General features: G+C 38.5%; 1 protein-coding gene across 1 annotated transcript in view; it reads left to right on the forward strand.

Annotated features, from left to right (window-relative positions):
- Positions 1-20261, forward strand: part of ERI3 (ERI1 exoribonuclease family member 3) — a 259579-nt gene that overhangs the window by 8218 nt on the left and 231100 nt on the right. Inside the window, exon 2 of the mRNA XM_060773363.2 lies at positions 8498-8771. Within this exon, the coding sequence (XP_060629346.1) occupies positions 8523-8771 (249 nt within the window). The 5' untranslated portion in view covers positions 8498-8522. The remainder of the gene's footprint in view (positions 1-8497; positions 8772-20261) is intronic.

Genomic DNA, 20261 nt, shown 5'->3' on the forward strand with positions numbered 1-20261 from the left:
CAGATGGACTCTGATGTGTGTGTGTACACACATATATAAATACATGCCTTCAATTCTCTTGTTGACGTATGGTGACCCTGTGAATTTCATACTGCTTCGACAAAGGATACCCATAGGTGTTTTTGTTAGTTTTGTCTTCTGAAATATAGCCTACAGGGCCTAATATTCACTGGCAATCTTCCATCTAAGTGCAAACTAGGGATGAACTCAAGAGCAATGGGTTCTGGTGACTTAGAATATTTAGATCTCTGGACTCAAGTCTCTCTAGGTTTTTTTAATTTCGTGTCAAAAGCATTGCACAAATAAGTGTAACACTGATAAAACAGAGGGAGCACAAGCGAGTAGCGACTAAATAATTTTAGAGTGAAAACTCTTGATATTTAGGCCTGATACAAGACTAAAATTAATTTAAGATGAAGTTTCATTGAGCTTCTTTGATTGGGTCTTCTTAGAATAGAAAAAAAATCCCAGTTGTAACAGATTAAGTCATGGGTAAGGCACAAATCTTGTCTTGTCCACAAAAGCTTTAGTTGGATAGAATTCAGTGGGTTAAATGTGCACAGAATTGCATTGTGTCTGTCTTTTCCTTCTCTCCTGGAATCCTGATTTCTATAAGTTCAGATGTTGTGTGTCTTTCTGTGCCACATTGCTGAATACGTTCAATTGTTTCATGGTGTCTGCTTATATTTTATAGTAACAAGGAGTAGTGGTTGTTTGTTAAAGTGAATGTTGACCTGGCTTGTGCTGAGATTGGCAGTTATCTGTCCCTAAACATATGTAAAATAAATATTTTGTATATCCATTGTATTTGCTCCAGCTCCCCATGCGGGGGCATGAGAGAAGCCTCCCACAAGGATGGTTAAACAGCAAAACATCTAGGCGTCCCTTGGGCAGCATCCTTGCAGATGGCCAATTCTCTCACACCAGAAGCTTCTTGCAGTTTCTCAAGTTGCTCCTGACACGAAAAAAATGTATTTGTAGCTAGATTCCTTCATCCTGTCACTTTGTGCATATATTTGATACTTCATTTTCCTTGTGTTGTGAAACCTGAGTGCTCCAGCTTATATTTATTTAATGGAAAACATTTTTAAATATGTGTAAAGAATATATTTGAGTATATGGTAATCACTAGTAGAGTTATGGAAGCTAAACATTTATTGACAGTATAAGCACGCCACCCAGTAACAGTGTTCCCAGGAGGGCTTACAAACAATAAAAGATTGAAATATAGTGAAAATCAATAAAATTATAAAATGTAACATAAATTGTGACAGACAATAAAGCCATCAGTAAAAGTTCTCTGCAGATCTAAAATTGGATGGATTAAAAGTGCCCAGATTTTAGAAGTCAGAGCATATAACAAGGTATGATAAAAGAGAATAAAGAAGTCAGTAGATATGCCTTCATGGAACATGTATTCCACAACTAGAGTACCACCATAAGAAATACCCTTCCCTCAGATGGAGAGCAATGAAGGACTTTTAATGATCATGATCTTAAGATTTTGAGTTGGTACTTTGGGGTGTTTCAAGCTAGATTTCCATTGGCCCGAGAACTGGATTTAAGAGCTTAGCTTTGTTCATACTTTTTCCCAGTTGTACTTATTGTGGCTAAAAGAAAGAAAGATAAAAATCCTCAACATATGCACGCTGCAGAACAAATCAATATTGTTTTATATTGATTGTAGAACAATATATACAGTGGATTGGCACTGTTTGGATATGGGATCAATCCACTTGCTTAGAAAATGGCTTTCTTTTCTTGGTTCCACAACAACTTTTCAAATTCAAAATGGTGTCTAGGGATCAACATTGCTTATGCGTGTGAAAGTAGTCATGCGCTCAAAAAGACATATTTTAAAACAGTATATAACTGGCTTTCAACAGAAATATCTTTTCAAGATTTGGATCAGTTATATATCATAGAATTGTAGAGTTGGAAGAGACCACATGTGCCATCCAGTCCAACCACCTGCCATATTATTTTTTTTATTATTTGTAAGTTTCTGTTAAACTTAAGAAGAAATGTATATTTTTTCAAAAAGTTTGCATAAAATGTTTTTTTTCCTTATGGAACAATTAGAAAAACTTAATATAATTCTTGCCTACCCTTGATTTTGTATTTTCTCTCTATGTTGTTGGGCAAGAAATGGTAGAAATGGGTCCTTCTCCTCTTTTCCTTGTCTGGGGTTCAAGGCAGCATACAAAAGTTAAAACACATACAGCTCTGAAAATGTTTCTTACAAAATTTTAAACATCTAATTAAACTATCAGAAAATTAAAAGTTGTTAATTTAAATTATTAATTACATTAATTAAATTAAGTTAATTAAAAAGAACAAAAACAAATATAGATAACATAGTACAAAAAAGGTCCATCAAAAGCTTTCCAAAACAAAAATAACTTGTCTGTGAAAGCATAGCAAGGGAAATGCCAACCTAACTTTCTCAAAATGGGAATTGCAGAGTCCAAATCCTGCAGCCACCGAGAAGGCTCTCTCCCATGTTCCCTGTGAGGCTAGTAGGATAGAGAGAAAATCTTTAAACATAGACAGGCTTAAAAAGGGAGATCCAGTCCATAGATAACCTGCACCTGAGTTGTATACAATAGGTCATAGTCATTACTTTGAATTGGTTTTTTTTTTTGCATTATTTTTTTATTTTTCAAAGGACATTTTTTTTCAATACATCCAATCACCCAGTGCTAACCCTTCACCCCCGACCAGCCAATTACAATATTTATTCCCAAAAATCAGTTGTTTCTATTACAGGTTTGGTCCCCTTACCTTCTATATATACATATTCTATCAATTTCCCCCAAATCTTCCCAAAATCATCTTTTTTTGATAATCCTCTTTTAACCTTAATGTTTCCTGTCAGTTTATCGTTTATTGCGATGTCCCAGATCTCCCTATACCACTCTTCCAATTGACACTCCCCTCCTTCTTTCCATTTTTTAGCTATTAATAATCTTGCTGCTGTGACCAGATTGGCAATTAATTATTTTAGTTCTTTTGGTATTTTAACATTGTCAATAAATGACAGCAGTGCTTTGAATTGTGCCTCGATGCAGACTAGTAGCCAGTGGATCTGTTGTAACACTTTACAATGGCCCGCACTTTACACTGGCATACGTTCTACCTCAACATGTGTTATGGCAGTATTTCCTGCCCAGTTTACCGAATTGTTGCACTTTCCTGTGGTCCTGTAAAAATGTATTGCACTCATTGAATCTGTACCTCAGCTATGTTTCTTTCAACTGTATTGTTTTTATATTGCTTTCAATTGTGTTGTTATTTGTTTTATCTGATGTTTTAATTGGTTAAAGTGTTTTACATGTGTGTTTTAATTGTAATCTTGCGTGTGTCCCTTGTAAGCCGCCCCAAGTCCCCTAGGGGAGATGGATGGCGGGGTATAAAAATAAAGTTGTTATTATTATTATTATTATTATTATTATTATTGTAACATGGAACTTGTATGTTTCCAAATACTATTCAAAGGCAGTCCCACATAGGGCATATTATAATAGTATGTACCAGCAGTAATTAAAAAAAATTTTTTTTTACCTGTTCCGACTTGCAAACAAATTCAGCTTAAGAACAAACCTACAGAACTATCTTGCTTGCAACTCAGGGGCTGCCTGTATATCAGACGTGGACAAACTTTATGACATTGGGGCCTCATTGTGGGCCAGGCCAGGAGTGGAGGCATTTGCAGGGCGAGGCGGGGGCAAAGGGGTTGGAAAGTGGTGTTTGGCACGGAGAGGGAGGCCAAGGGCATTTGACATGGGGAGAGGCTGGGGGGCGGTTGGGGCGGGGAGAGGGCTTGGCACGTAGGTGTTCAGGGCTCTCAGGAGAGCTTGGCGCAATCACGTGTGACTGGACGAGCTGTTGTGTACTCTTGTTGAGAGGGGTGTGTGACATGTGGCTGGCTCCGAGGCTGGAGGGAAGAGAGTCCAAGGGGTTGCACCTGACCCATGGGCCTTAGTTTGCCCATTCCCGCTGTACATATATGCTAGCATTGGATAGCCTAGGAGTGAGGGTTAACACCCTTGTGCTATTTGTTTTGCTTTCTGTGCCCCTGTTCAGAAGATTTCACCTCAATTTCTGTCCGTGTGATAATTGGATTTTGAAAAAAATGGCTTGTTGTGGAAACAAAGATTGGAGATAAAGCTTCAGTGGAGACACCTTTTCCCCATGATAACTCTTCCAAGAGTGAATTTCCCTTCCTAGGAGAAGATTTCTCTCACTTCCTGTTGTCTCATGCCCATTCTTAACAGTGAGTTATTTGTGAATTAGATATTTGTAACTTGGGGACTGCCTGTATATTCTTGTGTATAAGTCAGCCTCATGTATAAGTAGAGGGCAGGTTTTGGGAACAAAGTTATGGCTTTTGATATGACTTATGGATAACTTGGGGTCATATTGCAGAGAAGTGAAGGAGACAGCACCACTTCATGGGCCAGCCATCCATGGCCACTGCCATTTTCCCATCTAGGTATTCAGAAAAGCCAGAAGCGGCACAACAATAAAGGGAATCAAGAGGACTGGTGCCTGTTTTAGGTTTTTTGAAGACAAATTTCTCACTTTTTATTACTTTACTCAAAAGTAGTTGTGATTTTTTTTAAATAGTTAAAGTGCAGTACTTATATTGACCTGTGATAAGTCAATTAGTTTTTTGGGATATTTTTTTAAATTTCTGGACGGATACATGAGTATGTACATAAACTCTATCCACTAGATTTGATTTTTACATGTCCAGAAATGCTAGTGTAGGGATTCTGAAAACATGAATGTGTGTTGATGGCAACTTCAGTTCAGTATAGGTATTAAAACCATTGCAGTTAATCTTATTACTATTCCAAGGAGTGAAGGAGGCAATTATCTTCTCATGTTTCAGGGCAAGATGTCAAAATTTGGGGGTTTGCTGTTGAAAGTATAGTAGCAAAGTCACATTTTTAATACGTGCATGAATGGATGGATGTTGGGTGCATTTATTGATAATTTTCTGATATAGTAGTGCCTTTTTCTTTCCTTTGTACTTACCTGTATAGTTGGTGTGGCTTGGTTTTGCCTTGGTAAAATATTACAGAAGCCTGCTTTATTTGAGATCATTTCATCTGCTTGATAGCCCTACAGCTACATAGCTTGGCAGGTTTGAAGATTTAGAAGGTATTTCTTTCAAATACATGTTACTCCATGATGGGTTGGAAGTGACTGTTACTAACTTCTATTTGGCTGTAATGCATTTATTAATGACAATAAAAAACACTAGATGGAAAGATTGGTGTTATGGCGAGAAACCTCTAGGATAAATACAGTGTTAGGCTACAAGGGCGGTTGTTTATTATCTTTGTAGCTTGGTTTTCCTTCTTCCGAGACTTGACCTGTTACTTTATGGAAGCAAGATCTTTCCAGTATTGTCATGGATCAGTATCTGGTGTGTTCAAGACACCAGTACACATGCATACCACGAGTTTCATAGCCAAAGCCAAGGAATAAAGACATCTGGGGCCCTGAGTGGGAAGGAGCCTGACAACACGGACTGGTACAGATTGGAAGACCTGGAGGCTGGATTGAGGAACTTTTGGGAGATTTTCCACAATTTCTTCATTCATAACTTTGCTGTATAGTAGTAACTTAGCATTAAAGAAATTTCCAAGATTTCCTTGTGAGTGAATTTAATTGCCACCAAGGTTCTACAATCATCACAGTTCTGTCATTTGTCTTGTCTCTTTGTCCTGTGTGTTGAACTGGCTGGTAGTGTTCTATTATCTGGGCAGTGGCCAGTAGGGGGCGCGTGCGAGAGAGAAGGATAATCCATTTTATGTGGGTGGAGGGTGGGTTGAAGGAGAAAAAACTTTCCCACTGTTTTCCTGTTATTCTCCCTACCCATGTCCCTGTCGTTGAAACAACCCTTGTTTATGATATGGGAAGGGGAAGAGGGAGAATAACCAGCAAAAAAGGGGGAAATGGTTTTCCTCCTTCAACTCCCCCCCCCCGACTATCCTTCTCTCTCCAGCGCCCCCAAGTGGCCTCCACCCGAATAATGGAACAGTGCCAACTGGCCTATTCTATAGAAATATGTCCTTGAAAACAGCCCATTTACTTTTTTTCTGTGTGGAATGGCAGTATGACTTGCTTATCTCCAGTTATCTTTAATCTGTTTCCTTACTGGTCTCTCGGGTACAGTTGTTGTTCAACAGGACATATTATTTTCCTCATTAAGTATATGTTTTGACATGTGTGTGATTGGACTAATGGATACAGAGGAGCAGTTAAATATCTTTTGTGTTCACAGGCAATTGATCTGCCTCTTTTTCTGCTTCGGTATATATGTTTTCTATTATTTGCAGTGGTCACCACAGGGTGCTTGTTCCTCTACTTTACTGCAGAAAAGGGTTAATAACGTATGTGCCAAAAAAGATTGATCTCGGACTATTTAATTCTGTATAGTATAGCTATTTGATGGCAGAGATCGACAGCCCCCCCCCCCCCATGTTATGAACCAGCACCATATTTGTACTCATTGACCCTCTTTCCTTCCTTCCTTCCTTCCTTCCTTCCTTCCTTCCTTCCTTCCTTCCTGGAAACATCGCATAGACCAACAGCCAATTGCTTGTTCACTGGTGGACTACTGCATTGCTGTAGGCAATTTCTATCAGCATGGCTGGGGGTGAAATGCTTGCATTTAGTCACCAGATCAGTCTGACCCATGTCTAATGGTCAGTCCCCGTTAACGTAGTCCCACTAAATTCATGGGGATTTGTTAAGAGAACATTTAACTTCAGGTGTCTGAAAGAGCATGCTGGAGTTGAGAGTGACCATTGGGTTTATACTTTTCTTCCCTTTGGGATTATATTTATGGCAAGATAAAATCAAATGACAAGCTGTGAATTTTGATGCCTAGCATGTGATGTATGGTATAGCTATCTCACTACTGTAGGGCGTTGAATGTATTATCTATTTATGGTTAATATGTGCATAGTCCAAAATAAAAATTTATTGGATAATCCACCATATAATGCTTAGTCTGTTAAAATATTAGTGGGGTCTCAACATGGGATGCAATGACTACATTCTTGTAGTTTGTGCTCAGTATTCCATTCCACAACATAACTGGAAATTATAGAGCAACCTAGGGAACCTAGCCCACAGGCAAATATATTGTCCTATAGTTTTCAAGATAAAGGAATAATAGTCTCACACTATACTTTACACCACTCAAACCTCATCTGAAGGTCTGACTGAGTTCAGCTATGGGCAACTCATTTTAGGAAGGATAAAGATAAGTTGAAATAGGTCCAGAGAAGCAACAAGGATGATAGGAGAAATGGAAATCAAAATACAAGAGGAGGTGTCATGAGAGCTGGGCATGTTCAGTTCGATGAAAAGGAGTCTGAAGAGTGTCCTCTATAAATACGTTAAGGGCTGTCACAGAAAGAAGGATGCAGGTTGTTCTCTTCTACCCATAGAGTAGGACCAAGTGTAATGGTTTTAAGTAACAGAAGAGTAGATTTTGATTGAACATTAAAATAACTTCTTAATGATAATAGCTGTTTTACAGTGGAATCATTTATTTAGAGAGGTGGTGAGGTCTCTTTTTCTAGATGTCTCCAAAAAGAGGCTAGATCAGGCATGAGCAAACGTTGGCCCTCCAAATGTTTTGGACTTCAAATATTAGAAATCTCAGCTTACTAGCTGTTAGGAATTGTGGGTGTTGAAGTCCCAAACACCTGGAGGGCCAAAGGTTGCCCATGCCTGGGCTACACAGTTACCTACTGGAGATGTTCATTGGCCATGCTTCTGTTTTTTGACACAATTCACAGTGCTGGATATGACCTGAAAAGCCATATACAGTACAGATCCAGGTTGTCTGAAGGATTATATCCTCCCAAACAAATTGGCCCTGGTTTTGGGGGATCTATGGTGGCCCTTCTGACTGTCCTGCCATCTACTCAGGTATATTTGATGAGAACATGGGAAATTTTGTGTACTGTGTATTTTAACTACATCTTTTTAAACCGCTGAAAGTCTATGGGGTGACCATAGTCCACTGGTGACTTAACATGCAATCAACTATAAGACTTGTAATCATTGTCTGTAACTTGTTCATAGATGTTGCCCTTGTCGCCTTGTGTCCTAACATACATTCTCTTCTTTTTTTGGTGTTGAAATAGGTTTGTTTGTTGTTTTTGTGGGAAATAGTAGATACGGAGGTGTTTCAAGTATTTCATTCTTCCATACGGGTGCAGTTTTAATCTGGCTGTGTATTTGACATTTTAGTCATCTCATTTATTATGTTACTATTTTAGAATACTTTTGTTAGCTTCTCAGATGCTTTGAAGGGCAGAATACACGTGTTTTAAACTTGAGGGTTTGGTTAGTAAGAACTCTTTCCAGCTCTTCACCCATACTTAAAGTTGAACTTGTATTTCCACCATGAGAAGAAAGTGAAGTATGTGTAAAATAACACTTGATTCTTTTTGTTTTTCTCCAGAGTTCCAGATGCTGCAAGGCATTCAATGGTAGCACTTTTCTCTACCACAGCAACAAGGCTTCGCCTCTGGTTACTCCCAAGATCAAGAAATACTCTGCACTTCTTTCTGCTGTTTGGAGTTTCCCAGGGGTGCGGTTCCACTACAACCGGGAAACTGGCGTCCCACGGCTTTGCTTCCATGGCAGCAATGTCATCCTTTCCCCCCCAGAGATATCACTACTTCCTAGTGCTGGATTTTGAAGCCACATGTGACAAGCCACAGATCCATCCCCAGGTAATAATTTTAATAATTGATAATGAATTCTCTGGGTTTAAAAAAACTCATATGCACTGTTTAAAGAGAATAACATGTAAGGGAATGAATATTGTGTGTGAATATGTAATCCTGTTCATTGGATTCTGTATAAAAACTGGGATGATATAACTTGAATGTATTAAATTCCTTTTGTGCCTTCTTTCACTTAGCTCAGAGCTTTCCAAATTGTGTGTCACAACACATTCGTGTATCGGTTGCAGTGTGTAGGTTTGTCATACAAATGGAAAAAAACCTCTTGAGTCTGTATGTATGTGTCTGCACCTCTTATAAGGGGCTGGTTTAACCTACAGTTTCCTAGTAAAACTGAATTACTGTGTCACAAAATGAGTCATGTCTAAAATAGTGTGTCACAATCATGAAATGTCTGGAAAGCTCTGATTTAGCTGTTAATTTAGAAACCTAAGGATAGTTGTATTAGTCTAAATGTAACTTCCAGCTGTTGTGGGCCTGTCTATGGTTGTTGATTTCATAGTTGCCTTTGCTAAAATTGCCTTGGAACTGCTAATGTAAAAAGCGTCTTGGGAAAACATTTTTGAAACTATGTTGTTTCAGTGATTTATGTATCGGGTTTGGATTTCTGGTTCTAGGTTTTTACTCTGCAGGTGTCAAATATTCTTCAGCTAAACAAAAACAAAGTAATTATTTATTATTATTATTATTATTATTATTATTATTATTATTATTACTATTATTATTATTTGCCATACTTGTATCCCACCTTTCTCTACTCTGACAGGGGGACTCAGGCCGGCTTACAATTCTACAACATTGTGCCTCAACATAATTACCTAAACATTTTAAAAATTGCAACATATTAAATATAGTTACAACAGATTTAAATAGTTAAAAACTTAGAAAACATGCCATCCAAGTTCAGAAAGAATAAATATGCAATGGTCAAACTGCTTTATTATTTTGTTGATTTCATTAATTCATTATTTTAAAAAACTATTTATTTAATTGTAGTTTTTAGGGAAATGATTCTGGTTAAGGGAAGGTTGAATGTTGCAAATTATTGGGAATGAGAGCTCTCAGGCTCAAAAATAGCTCTCACTTGGGGTGATTCCACTAAAAAATATAGCAGAGTGCCAGAAGCACTCTTACCAGCAGAAACTTATGTGTAGTGAGTCAGAATTAGCTTCCATTCAAGAGGATTGAACAGGATTGCAGAGTCACAACTTTGGGTTCAAAATATTTATTTAAGTAAAAAGAAGTCCATTCTAGATAGAAAAGGGTCTTGGAGCTAACTAGATTATTAAGCTCATCTTTTAAGGAAGGTAAAAGAATAAAATATCAAAAGTATCCATGCAGCTATATTTTGTCTGGAGAATGGCAAAATGTGTCCTCACTGAAAGAAAGACAAAGGCAGAGAGAGAAGGGCAGTAGAGAATCACCACATGGCCAACAAGCCGGGGCAATAAAATACCTTTAAAGAGGAAGTTACCTCATCCCTCACAAAGATTCCATTACTACATCTTCAAAGCGGGGAGGAAATACTGGCAAGCAAGAAGAGTAAAGACAAAGCCCCTTCTGGGAAAAGCATGCATAGGAATGTGGTGAAAGGAATCCCTCACTCTAATTCTATCTAATTTAACTACTCATTGAGGACTGGAGACTTGTGCAATCCAAGGATGGAACCCAAGAGAAAGCAATGACATATCTAAAATATTGAGACACATTGTGAGTGCAGGCATATTTAGGGATGTGTTTTGCTCCTATTATGAAAACTATGGAAGTATTCCCTTTCTTTCCTTCACAGTGATAAAATGCAACTGTATACACTTTTCTTTGGTTCTCTTTCCACTTCTATATGTGGATAATGCCTAGTCATTTTCCAGCTTCTTCACAGTTTAGCAGGCCAAGAATATTAATTTAAAAATGAAAGGAGAGATTCTCAGGCTATTGCATATGCAGTTATCTATTTTGCAGCTTAGATTTCTATGTTGTTATGTCTGTGGAGATCCCCAGTCTCACTGTTTAGATTATGAAATCAGAATGGGTTGATAAATAAAAATGAATCTCTAGGTCACCATAGTATTGAACATTCCAAATACTTGATTTCTGTGGAGTCCTGTAAACATCCCTGTCTTACTTCAGAGCTTAGACTCTACAATGTGTGAGTCAATATGAATAAGTTAGGCACTTCCTTGAGTTGAAAAGTAAGCATTCACCCATATGTATTAAAAATCAAAAGCAAAAAATTCATATTCTCCTAAATATTTTAAGATCTGATGTGTGACAATGATGCTTAGGTGGATGGGGTTCTGGGAGGAGCCAGCCCCATTGCCTTTTGTGATACTCTCATTTTTAAATATGCTCCTAGAATGTGGGGGTGGGTGGGTTTGTTGCCCTTATTAATTTTGATTATGTATTAATTTTATTTGATTGATTGATTTATATTTATATTTTTTTATTTTTTTATTTAAAACATTTATATTCCACCCTTCTCACTCTGAAGGGGGCTCAGGACGGAGCACAGCATCTATACAGCAAACATTCAATGCCCGGACATTAATTCATTATTTGCATACATAAACCTTAAAAACATTTGTCACAATATTAAAATACACTGTTTAAAACCGTCTTGATCATCTGCGCCTAATATAATTGGCCTGGTAAGGTTTCCTATCGCTGCTTTATTGCACTGTCCTGAAAGCTTGATCCCACAGCCAAGATTTTACCATCCTTCTGAAGGACAGAAGGAGGGGGTCAATCTGATTTCACCAGGAAGCGAGTTCCATAGCCAGGGGGCAATCACCAAGAAGGCCCTCTCTCTTGTCCCCGCCAATCGCGCCTGTATATCTTGTATTTCTCCCAGTATAGGATCCAAGATCCAATACAGTTAAACAATTAATATAAAAAAATATATAGTTAAGTTACATTTCTATTTTAAAAAACCCAAGTTAAACCAGTGTTACAAGACACTTTAAAATTTAATACAACAGAAACCTTATGCTCATGATTAAAAGACTTATCTGCTGTATGCATTAAAATCAAAAGCTTCCTCACGTCAAAAGGTTTTCATCTGAGAGTCCCATTACTTGGAAGCAGCCATGAAGAAGACTCTTGTATGCCTTCACCAGAGGCACCTGGGATGGTGATGGTACTGAGAGAAAGCCTTCCTCTGCTAATCTTAGAGCACAGGCAAATTGAAGTAATTTGGTTTAAAGTGTGTCCATAAATCTGGGCACAGTCTTTTGTCCATTGTCTTTAAGATGTGTCTCCATTTGCATTATATTGTTGAGATAACTAATCTGAATTAAGAAACAAATCCAACCTGCCACTCCTGCAATCTTGGCAATCTGTTTGGAGGGTGCAGTTGATTTTTATAAGCAATGTCAACTTTTTTTCTGGCTGTTCTGGTGTGCCCAGCCTCAGGAGTATGGCCTGTCAAAACAGTAAATTGACTCTGCCATTTCTCTTTGGATATGGTGTGTGTGCTTTTTGATGCAAACCATGATGCATGTAGAGCTAGTTTACAGCTAGCAGTAAAAACAGAGCATGAGTAGAATATGATTACTACAACTTTAAGGAGCTGTGTCCCCCAAGTCCTTGCTGTGAAATGTAACAATATGTGCTGTTGCACATTGGCTATATATTTTCAGGGAAGATAGTGCATTAAGGCTGGACGTTATTCAATTGAAGCTTTTTATCAGCTGTGTTCGGGCTGACCTTCTTGTGGAAGAATCACCCAAACTAACACTGTAAATTTCCTTATGTGAGTTACACACACCTTGGGAAATACGATAAAATTCTGCTGAAATAAAAACTGAGAGGGGTGTTTTCCAACTTTTAAGAGACGTCAGTGGTGACAAACATTATTTATTTATTTGTTTGTTTAAAATATTTATATTTATTTACATTATACCATTGGTGACTGATATATATATGCCTACACATGCACACATGCATACATATATCTATATATCTCTATATTGTGTGTGTTGTTGTGTGCCTTCAAATCATATCTGACTTATGGTGACCCTATCACATGGTATTCTTAGCGAGATATATTCACAGGGGATTTGCCTTTCCGTTCTCTGAGGCCAAGAATGTGACTTGACCAAGATCATCCAGTGGGTTTCTATGGCTGAGAGTTTTAGTCCAACACTCAAACCAGTACATTGTACTGCTCCCTGTTCTAGATCAGAAAAACTGTATTCATTTTGAAATTGTTGGGTTCAGAGAGGTCTACACATGTTGTGTGATTCAACAGTGACCTCCATGGATGCATAGAAAAACTGCATTTGGAGATTTGGTTGGGATTTTGGATAGAAAAAGCACAGATAGAATAGGTTGATTAGAATGAATACAAGGAGAATTATGTAGTGTGTTTCTTAGGGATTAGATTTAATAGGACATTATCTAAGTGTGATTTAGGAGGCACATTTCAGATGACGAAAAGGAAAAATCATACTACCTCTGTGAAATGACAGAGAATATGTTTTGAAAAAAATTAAAGGGGAAAGCCATACGAGTTTAAACTGTGACAGCAGAAATTAGCATCTAATTGTCTTTGTCTGGTTCATTATCACATGACACCTCAGTCTCTTCTCCATGCTCATCTATGGGAATGTGCAGTGTCTTGTCATTGACATTTTTATTTGTTTCTCTTCTTGTGTGTGCGTGTGTGAATATATATAGCTTATGTTAAATTGAATTGCCAACTGCATTTTTATTTTGTTTTCTCCAAATAACTTTGAGAAAGGTAATTTGGTGTTAAAATGCTGACTTGAAAAGTCTCTTTGGTGTACATGATTAACACACCAGCCTGAACATTCAAGAGAGATAATGTGAACTGGAATGATGAAATTGTGTGCAAATGTGTGTTGCAATGGTTGGCCATGCTTCATCAGTTTAGTGCAGCCCTTGATTTTTTTTCTTTCTGCAATTGTCCTGAGTGGTCAGTTTTGCTGAATCTTTGAGCCTGGATTTGGGGATGGGTGGGCGGCTACTCAGTCATGTTGTCCATTACCCCTGGAGGCCAGTGCAGGACTGCTCAACTCAGCCAGCTCTCATTAAAATAATAATTAAAAACTCACTGGGCCCGTACTGTCCACATGCTGTCCCTTCATCTAATTGCCTTGGAAAAAAGAGGAGGGAAGGAACCCCAGCCGCCTACGATCTCTTGACTCGTCTATCTCTCCCTCCCCCAAACTTGGAGGCATCAACTCTCATCTGTCAAAGTGTAAATCAGCAATTAAAACACAAACAGCGAAATGCCAAAGATGACCTGGAGCACAAAGCGACTGACAAACAAGTCCGGACAAATCGGCCGATAATTTATAAGCATTGCCCTAAAATCTAATTATTTGGCAATTCGAATTTGCAGCCGGCCAGGGCTATGCAATAAATTTAACCCGCCATAAATTATTTAGGAGCAGCCTGTGGTGTAAATCTAAAACACAAGTGTTTGTTTAAGAAACAAGCTTCTTGTGCATAAAATGACTCCCCCCTTTGCAAAAGAAAAGAAGAAAAACTGTTGATTAAAATGAGATGCTTCCATTGAATTCCTGTCTTCCATTCTTGGAGGCATAAGCAGGCTGTCTTTTAACATCCTGCCTTCTCTTATCAGAAACATCTCTCACTATCAACAGCAGCAGGCTTTTTTATTGCAATGAGAACAGACAGTGTTGATTTTCTTGTGGCAGTTTTCATTATTTATGTTTATTAATTTGTTTGTAAGCATGGGGAAAATAAATTCTCTATTACAGGGTTTCCTTTTTTTAAAAAAGAAGAATGGTGTAATCTTATCAACGACCAATAAATATATACTATTGTTTGAAAGTTTCTTACACCACTCAGTTAGACATTGGAGAGCTTGAATGTGTTTTTGGGAAAATCATTTCTGTAATCTAATGAGCGCTTTGCCCAGGATTGTGCTTTTGTGTGAATATTTTTGTGTGGTACCCAAATTAGGATTTCTTCAAATTGGCTTAATTGCAGTTCTTCCTTTTAGTGAGAAACTTCATTATTCTTTTTTCTTCACTGTGTTTTTCTTTCCTCTCTTCTCAGTATGCTACTTTTTTTTTGGAAGATGTGTAAAATAGTGCTGAAATCACGAGTCTCATGAATTTTTTTCATCCCTTAGAAAGGGAGGTCTCTTAAAACTTTCAGCAGACCAATTGAGATCCAGGCTCTCATCTGTCTTTTGATGAATTTGGTGGGGTAGGCAAGTTACGCGAGATGGCTACAGGCTGTATTTGCATGTGCATTTTTCTTTGTGAGTCAGAAGCTCTTCATGGGCTGCCAAATCTTTAGAATGTACATACTGTAGATTATTATGTGAGCTGATTTTAAACAGGCATGTTTGCAAAGGGTGTTCGATAATTTAAACTTTTTATTTCTGTGTGTTTTGCTGATTTTTGAGAACTTCTTCGCAGGTTAAAACTATGGGAAATCCTGCTATAGAATTGCAAATACTTGTGGTGTTGAGTTAGAGCTGTGTGTAGAATGCTTCAGAACATATTGGTGCTTAGAGTTTATAACAATGATGTTATTTCAAAATATATGACTTCATCACCAGCAATTTGAATCCTCAGTCTCTCTCTCTCTTTTTGGTAGAAATTGCTGAGGCAGTGTGTTTTGGCAGAAGAAACAGGAACACCTGGTTTTATAATCTTAGACACAAATGTAAATACCCTTTCAATTGCCTTTATAGTATTCTATCTTTTACAAAATTCTAAAAGCTTTAGGGCAGTGGTTCTCAATCTTTGGGTCCTCAGCCAGTTTACCGGCTGTTAGGATTTCTGGGAGTTGAAGGCTAAAACATCTGGGGACCCACAGGTTGAGAACCACTGCTCTAGGGCGTAATCAGAAGTGATAACTGGGAATCTGAAATAGCACAATTAGATTATAGTACACTAGCTGTGCCCTGCCACGCGTTGCTGTGGCCTATAGTAAAACTTATCAAAGTTGAGGTAGATATCTGGACTATTATGAAAGAGAGGTCCCTACCTATTCCTTCCCCCTTTTCCTCCCCCTTTCTCTCCTTTCTTCCTTCTCTACCTCTTTCTTTCTTTCCTTCTTTCACTACTTGGTTTCATCCTTCTCTCTTTCCTTCATTCCTTCCCCCTTTCTTCCTTTGCCTTTCTTCCCTCCCTGTTTGCTTCCTTCTTTCACTTTTTATTTCCTTTTATTTCACCACCATCATAACAATAACAATAATGCAATGCATTGCCTCTGGGACCTGACACCTCTCCCATTCCCCCTAAAAGGGTCTCATAGGAACAATAGCATAATAATAATAATAGAAATAATAACCTTTACCCGCCACGTGTTGCTGTGGCCAATCTTCCCTCTTTCTCTCCTTCTTTCCCTCCCTCCCTCCCTCCTCCTTTCCTTCCTTCCTTCCCATCTTTCCTTCTCCTCTTCTTTCTCTATCTCTTTCCTTCCTTCCCCCTTTTTCTTTCTCTTCTGCTGTCTCTCTTTTCTTTCCTTCCATCTTTCCTTTTCTTTCCTTTTCTTCTTCCTCTAACTTTCTTTCCTTCCCCCTTTTTCTTTACCTCCCTTTCTCTTTCTTCCTTCTTTCCTTCCTTCCTGTATTTCCGAGATTTTGACAGGGCGGGAAGGGGCGGGGTAGGGGTTTGGAGGTGGCATGAAGTAAAAGGAGGTAAGATTGGGGCAGGGGAGTGATGGAACGTGGGGTTGCGTGTGTGTGTGCGGCAGCGGGGGGAGTGATGGAGCGTGGGGTTGCGTGTGTGTGTGCGGCGGCGGGGGGAGTGGGGTTGCGTGTGTGTGCGGCGGTGGGGGGAGTGATGGAGCGTGGGGTTGCGTGTGTTTGTGTGGCGGCAGGGGGAGTGGGGTTGCGTGTGTGTATGCGGCGGCGGGGGGAGTGATGGAGCGTGGGGTTGCGTGTGTGTGTGCGGCAGGGGGTGTGTGTGTGCGGGAAGCGGCGTGGCGGGGCTTGGAGTGGGCATGGTTTCCGCAGAGGGAACGTTGGCCGGAAAGCCATGTGCGCGCGCCAGGGAACTTGCGGCTGGGCGCCAATGCGCATGCTCAGTTGTTTTGCCGTTTTGTGAGTGTGTTGTTGTGTTGTTTTTCATTTTGAGTAGACATGTTTGTACCTTGTGGGTTGTGTTATGGGTATGGGAATTTTGGTTAAGTTTCGTTGGGGTTTTTTTGAGTTTTGTTGTTTTGCCGTTTTGTGAGTGTGTTGCTGTGTTGTTTTTCATTTTGAGTAGATATGTTTGTACCTTGTGGGTTGTGTTATGGGCACGGGGGCTTTAGTTAAGTTTCGTTGGGGGATTTTTGAGTTTTGTTGTTTTGCCATTTTGTGAGTGTGTTGTTGTGTTGTTTTTCATTTTGAGTAGATATGTTTGTACCTTGTGGGTTGTGTTATGGGCATGGGGATTTTGGTTAAGTTTCGTTGGGGGATTTTTGAGTTTTGTTGTTTTGCCGTTTTGTGAGTGTGTTGTTGTGTTGTTTTTCATTTTGAGTAGATATGTTTGTACCTTGTGGGTTGTGTTATGGGCACGGGGATTTTGGTTAAGTTTTGTTGGGTTTTTTTTTAGTTTTGTTGTTTTGCCGTTTTGTGAGTGTGTTGTTGTGTTGTTTTTCATTTTGAGTAGATATGTTTGTACCTTGTGGGTTGTGTTATGGGCATGGGAATTTTGGTTAAGTTTCGTTGGGGGGTTTTTGAGTTTTGTTTCCTCGATGGATGCCCCTAACAAATTTATATATATAGATTTAGTACATTGCAATGATATGACTTTGGTCGTGAGTGCATGTATGATTCCTTAGAACAGATCCATGCCAAAGAGTGGATTGTGGAGTTGCCAGTAATTGGTTATGGATAAAACAATGCAACTGAGCAGAGAGGGGGCTTTATACAGAGTTCACAACAGAGGTACTTTGACAACAAGACAGTCTTTGTGTGTTGGTTTTTCTAAATAAAAAATAAATGGAAGTGTGTACGTAGAAAATGTGGTATCTTAAACCCTTCAGATTTCTTCAGCAAAAATGTTCTTAATTGAGCCTCACTTCCTAGTGAGACCATTGTAGCGTAGTACTGAACTACTTTCCTTAAAGTCAGTTCAACTATAAGTAGACTTCTAGCTTCGATCTCTCTTTCTCTGTTTTAATTCTCTCTGCCATTCATTCTTTGAATTTGATTGACAATATGAATGTAATATACAGTTTTTAATGCTGGCTAAGTTGCCTATCTGAGTCTGTGTGCTCAGAAAACCAGCCTGCTCAGTTGTGTGTGTAAGTGCTTACCATTTCATAATAGCTTCTAATGAAATTCTAGATCTGTAATAACATTTTGGATATCTAAAACAAACCATATGCTTGTAAAAAAGTGGAAACAGATCGGCTTTAAGCCATAAATTCTGAGTAATGGAGCGCTTTCCCCCCTCTTTATGTTTGATAGATATTTTTGTTTCCGCAGGAATGTCAGCCCCTAATTTCATGATGTATCATGGGTTTAGGAAAATTGAATTTAATAAAGGCATAAGATGAATGGCAGCTTTAAAGGTCCCAACACTTGTCTTTATTAGCAGGACGGACGGCGGGCTCCCCAAATGGTGCTGCTCTCCAAATGGAAGTTTAAATGGAAAGTACCAAAGAGCGTCACAGGTTACATTTCATTGCAGGGCTAGCTAACATTGTTAGTGAGCACTAGTGCTGATATCATAGGACTGGTATCTGTTGCTGTAGATACCAGTGGAGAAAACATAGCTTTAGTGAGGGTTGCTGCCTCCCCCTCCTGGGAACACTGGAATAGCAAGCTTTTTGGTAGGCAATTTTTGTCCAGTTTCACAAGGAAGCCAAGAGAAAAAAACGAGTGGGTGGGAAAATAAAGACATTGATCTTTTTCCCCAGTGCTTCAGATTTCTTAGTAAATATTTTTGTAGTATTGTAGTTTTCATAAGCAGACCATAATTTGGACAATCATAAAATTTCAAATGTGGTCATTTAGGTATTTTATTTCTTCCAGCTGTCTTAATATAGCCTGCCTCAATGTGTGTTGTTTGTCTGATAGTCTTTTTTATGTATGGAGGTTGTCTGTCCTCATGGAAAGCTGCTTAGCAGCAGTACTATAGAGAATTATAAATACCTCTTGAGTTGTCTTAGAAAGAACTAATTCCGGGAAAACCACAGAACCAACAAACTATTAATGTTGCGTGATTAGTGCCGTGTGACACTTGAGAGTAGTGAGGAAGTGTTGGGGAGAGGCTTTGTGATAGGAGATAGATATACCCGATATATCTTCTTCCTGTTGGAGAATGTTACCTGAACTACAGCATCAACACAGTGTCTGTTGTGAGTTTTCAGTTCAAAGATAACTCTTCATTCATAGGAGCCTGAACTCCTCTGGATGTTGGATCACAAATTTGATCGCCCTTGATTGTTAACCATGCTGCCTGGGGTTTAAGTGAACAGGAGTCTCAACAGCATCTTGTTATAATTCTGCTTTCACTACTCTCATTTTATTTCTTCCCTTATTGTTATTGTTCACAAAATGTATTTCTTCATTGTCTGAAAGCCCAAATGAGAGGTTATCAGAAGCTACTGTCTTGTAATAGGACCCATTATTTTTAGGTGTGCTAGAACTGAAGTTTAGCTATTGCATTGCCATACTTTAACAAACAAAGAGTTATTGGTCTTACTGAGCAATATGTGTGTTTTATAAAGGTAAAGAAAATATTAAAATGTGCATGCCTTTTAATAATGTTAGTTTTACTTGGATGATAAAGTCCTAGAGTTTTGACAAATACTCATAAAGAGTTGATTAGTTACATTTATTTTCTTTCAAGATAATGTCATTAAAGCTTGAAAACCAGGCAAACTAGAACAGGTTGTTCCAAGTGTGGATACTAATTCCAGTTAGATTCTGTGAAGCCCACAGTTTCATTGGTCTTTCAGTCCCAACCCTCTTTTTCTGTAGGCTGGAGGCAATACTGAAGTTGACGTAAGGGTAAATTAATATTTAGTGAAATATATGCTGTACAACGTAGATTTTTAAATTTGTCCAGCTTCTTGTAAAGCCCAATAAAATATATATTCTGGAGGGCTACTAGCTGTCTTCCAGTTTGATCAGATTGCTGCTTCCATCAACTGTGGCTTGTATAGCCAAAGATGGGATGGAAATGGTTGTTTGTTCTTCTGGGTTTTAGTGCTGTTTTTATGCTGTTGATCCCCCCCCCCCCCATTTTTGTTGGCTTAATGGTTCTTTCTGTGTTGTTTTTAAAGATATGAATTGTTCCCAGTGTGATTGTGTCCTTTATTTTATTTTAAAATGTTTTCAGCCACAGATAGGACTTAGATAACGGGGTAGTATTAGTAATGACATTGATGAATTAATGCTATTAGAATATCTATTAGAATGAATGTTTTCTAATCCTAAAGGTTTCATTTTTTAAAAAATGTACTGAATCCTACATTTTCTAGTAGTGCTAACCTTTATATAAATGCTAAATAGAATATACAGTGTATATATATATA

This window comes from Anolis sagrei, chromosome 4, assembly GCF_037176765.1.
Source record: "Anolis sagrei isolate rAnoSag1 chromosome 4, rAnoSag1.mat, whole genome shotgun sequence".
Lineage (NCBI taxonomy): Eukaryota > Metazoa > Chordata > Lepidosauria > Squamata > Dactyloidae > Anolis > Anolis sagrei.